Genomic DNA, 4,325 nt, shown 5'->3' on the forward strand with positions numbered 1-4,325 from the left:
ATTTCCTTAAGCCCATCTTGACTGCGGCCCACCTCCGACTCGGTCAAATCTTGGTGATAACAGTTTCATATTAAACTAGATTGCAACTTGGATAGTGGACTATGCCTTGAACTACAAGTTTTCTGCACACTAGCTTCATACAAAGCCTAGACCGATACTAGGCTGCCGCGAGGCTTCCTCGCGGTTTGGAGCTTATACGTCATACTCCAGGGCCTTTCATGAGTTTACTAGAGAGCACCCAACTCTAGAGGTCCGTATGGTCCGTGTTATCTTGTATGATTATTTTTTGTACGTATAGTGTACTACATGGTGACGTGCATGTACCGAATAGGCACGACACATAAAAGAATCGTGGACGTCTCCGCCTACATCGCCCCACCAATTCCCCCCTCCAAATCAGGAACGGAAATACCATATGTATACAGGACATACGTGGGCTGGATATGGGTCAGCGGGCCTAAGTTGGAAAACAAAAAAGAAACGAATATAACCTCTCAGCTTGTCTTAGGGGGAGCACCGGAGTAGGACTCGTTATAGATAAGAGCATCCCCACTCGTTGGCGCTCCCCACGTCCAAATCCGGCGAAATTTTCGTCCGGATTGGATGAAGATTTGGCGTGGGGAGCGCCGAAGTTCCAGCCGTCCCCCCGGCAGGAAACCCCCAACCTCGACCATTTGACATATTTCAAACAAATTCAACATAAAATTTAACAAGTTCGACAGTGGGTGATCTCAAGTAATAGTCCCCGAACACTGCTATGACGGCCCTGCAGAACCGGTAGAAACAATCAAGGGCGGTGGACTCCGCCATGCGAAGATAGTCATCTGCAGTATCACCGGGAGCTCCATACGCCGAAGCATCCTCATAGCCACTCGTGCACTTCGCGGTGACGAAAATCCAACCAAACCGAGTGCAATCCGCCTTGCATCCGAAGTAGGGATCAAAGTGGCGGATGGCATACACAATTTCCGAAATAGCTTTCGCTCATCCCGAAACGACGCCGGAAAACACTCTCACCGTGCAATGGATTGTCGGCGAAGTAGTCGGCGTACAACATGCGAGTAGCCCTCCATTCGCTGTCTCGGCTTGCACTTCCGGCGACCTCGTGCCGACCCACCACGCCGACGAGTTGCCAGTCCGCCGTACATGCTTGCCAAGCAACCAAGGATCATCATGTGCTCCTCGTCTTGGGCGGCTGCTGCCATCTCTTCTTGCATAAGCTCGACGAACATCTGCTCCTCCTCTTTGTCCGAGTCCATGGCCGGCGAGGCAAATGGACGAACACCTGACGGGCGTGGTCGAGGCAACCCGAGCCGCGAGCGACGACGAGCAAGCAGGCCGAAAAACAGGCCGGCGGAAGAGCAGCCAAATAGACCGTCGTCCAAACACGGCGGAATATAGGCAGGTGGGGAAGGAGTGGCGGCGCAATCTGGGCAACAAGCCGGCGGGGTGGTGCCGGCGGCGAGAGAGATACGAGGGGTTGGGGGAGATTTTGAGCGACGTGGCGGTGGGGTTCGTGCGTCGAGTCACCGACGGATCGGGCCCTTCCCGCTTTTCACTCGTCCGGAGTCCCCGAGAGCTCCCCGGGGGCCGGGGGTGCGTGGGATCGCCGGATGGATTTAGGCCCAAATCCGGACGAAAACGAGGAACCGGGGGCGCGACTGGGCCGAATTACGCCGTCCGGATGGAAAAAACGCTCGCCGGGGGCCTCGTCGGGGGGACGAGTGGAGATGCTCTAAGCACGGAGTGCATATCTAAATAGAACACGGAATCCTAATTCTACTAGTAGGTTAGTTGCTCTAGTTGCTTCTTTATATAGTCGCTAGCTACGTACATACAGGGACTCACAGGGAGTCGTCGAGAAAACATATCGCTGAACATCGCGTACGGCGTACCTCGCCGAAAGTACTGTGCGAGTGGCATCGGTCGACGTCGTGCCTAAGCCAACATGCAAGCAATGTCACCCTATAACATGGTCATCGTGACGGGGACCGTGACGACGACGGCCCGTGGCACGCACGTGTTCGACATCGGCGGCTTCAACAGCCTGAGGAAGGGCTGCTGCGGCGTCGACGGCTTCGTCTACTCGCCGACCTTCACCGTCGACGGGCTCGACTGGGCCATCCGCTACTACCCCGACGGCGACCACAAGGTAGACCAGGGCTACGCGTCCGTTTTCGTGGAGCTCATGACCAAGGACGCCGCGGCGTGGGCGCGCGTCAGCTTCGGGCTGATCGACGGGACCACCGGCGAGGTGGTCCCCTTGTACCACTCCAAGGACTCCAACCTGTTCGACTCTTCCTACGACGAGACCTGCAACTGGGGCACCGGCGAGCTCGTCACGAGGATCCCGCACCTGCAAGCCGGGTCGCAGTACGTCCTCGGCAACCGCCTCAGGATCGACTGCGCCATCCACGTCTGTCGCGACCACCTCACCTTCCGCGACGACCCCAGTGCGGCGCTCACCCACTGCCCCGAGGAGGAACCGACGGACGTGACTCTGGACGTCGCAGGAGTGAGCTTCGACGCCCACGAATCCGTGCTCCACGCGCGGGCTCCTGCCATGATGAAGCACCACAGCTACACGACGACGGTAAGCCACGGGAAGCTGCGGGTATCCGTTGACGACATACCGCCGGCGTCGTTCAAGGCGCTGCTCCACTTCGCCTACACGGACTCGCTGCCCGTCGTGAGTGGCCTCAACGGCGCCGGTCACAAGGAGATGCTCCGGTGCCTGCTCATCGCCGCCCAGCGGTATGGCATGGAGAGGCTCAAGGCGATCTGCGAGCGCGTCCTCAGCAACAGCATCGACGTCGACACCGTGGCTGCTACCTTAGCCATGGCCGAACAGCATGGATTCAGCAAGTTGAGAGAAGCTTGTGTGGAGTTCAATTCATTCAGTATAGAACAATATAAGAAAGACGTTTAGGCTTTTTTTTTCTCAATTTCCTTTTTTACTTCAAACAAATGTCTCATATCTGGGTAGCAGATAGATTTAGATCAGTAGAGTTGGCGCGCGAGTTCCTGAACCTTGATGCAGACTTTGAGATTTACTCTAACACGAGTTCAATGTGATTCAGTCTCTTGTCCAACCAAGAAATTTTAATTGCCAAACAAGTCCGGCACAATCTGCAAGTTTGATTACACAACTAGTCCCTTCATTTTAAAATAACGGTCGCAATTTTATCTAGGCACGGACAAATTCTATGACTAAAATGCGTCTAGATACATATGTATATCTAGATAAAATTGCAACACTTATTTAGGAACAGAGGTAGTATTCGTCAATCTCGCAGTCAACAACAAGCAATGGAGATCCATAGGCACACAATTGTCGATTTCTGACTAGATCAAGCAATAGTGCCACACAATTGTCGATTTTGCAATACACTAGTCCGAGACTCTGAGAAGGCTGATGTCTTTATCCCACATGTTCATGTACCATGAGACGCAATTGAGAAATCAAACGCAAGTTAGGAAGAAAGGGGGGAAACGCAAGAGGAATCGTGTAGTGCATAATGCATAGACAGAACTTTCAGATTGGACTCAGCTGTTCAGTAGTCACAGAAGATGAAAAGACGATGGATGGAGGACTGCCAGATTCCAGATGTGGGTTTCCTGGAGAATGAAGACATGCTGAACGCAAGCTGGATATCTAGACTATGAGAAAATGTAGCCTGCTCTTATTTTTTTAACTCTTGCTTGTTCATGTTTAATTATGTCCAATATCCTATTCAGACTTAACATTTAACTCAGTAGCATGATCAGAGATACATCCGTCCCAAATTATCCAGTGGTCAAAGTTACCCAACAACATTGTCTCAACAAAAGAGAACGAACATCTCACTTTAGCATCATCAATATATTGTTACTCACTATAGATGGAAAGCTTCATTTGTCTTACAAGAGGTCAACACACATCGGTGGCAGTAATAAACACTAAAACATACTTGTAGATGGAAAGCTTAACGTGCTATTTCCAAAAAAAAAACATTACTTAAAGCCTTGCACAATGCATTTTCCTGCTTTACATGGTACGATATTTCAAGAAAATACAAGGGTCATTTCAAGGGAACATACTTTCCAGCTATTAGTTGCATATTTTGCATGAGATGATACCAAGATGCATCACACAGCAACAGGTACACATGCTCAGTTAGGATAACATGGCGAAGCATTGCAAAGCAACTATGCCAGTTTATTACCAAAATCTGATTATCACAGGCCAAATAGTACAAACTCGGCAAGAAAAAAAAAACAAACTGGAAATATTAGAAAGCATCATAAACTCCCAGAACCTTATATGGAGACTCCTTCCTTCCTTG

General features: G+C 51.0%; 1 protein-coding gene across 1 annotated transcript; it reads left to right on the forward strand.

Moving 5' to 3' along the window:
- The first annotated feature begins 1,972 nt into the window (after positions 1–1,972).
- Positions 1,973–2,929, forward strand: LOC124689806 (BTB/POZ and MATH domain-containing protein 2-like). Its single transcript, XM_047223275.1, has one exon. The coding sequence runs from the start codon at positions 1,973–1,975 to the stop codon at positions 2,927–2,929; it is 957 nt and encodes a 318-aa protein (XP_047079231.1).
- The last annotated feature ends 1,396 nt before the right edge of the window (positions 2,930–4,325 follow it).

This window comes from Lolium rigidum, chromosome 2 (genome assembly GCF_022539505.1).
Source record: "Lolium rigidum isolate FL_2022 chromosome 2, APGP_CSIRO_Lrig_0.1, whole genome shotgun sequence".
NCBI lineage: Eukaryota > Viridiplantae > Streptophyta > Magnoliopsida > Poales > Poaceae > Lolium > Lolium rigidum.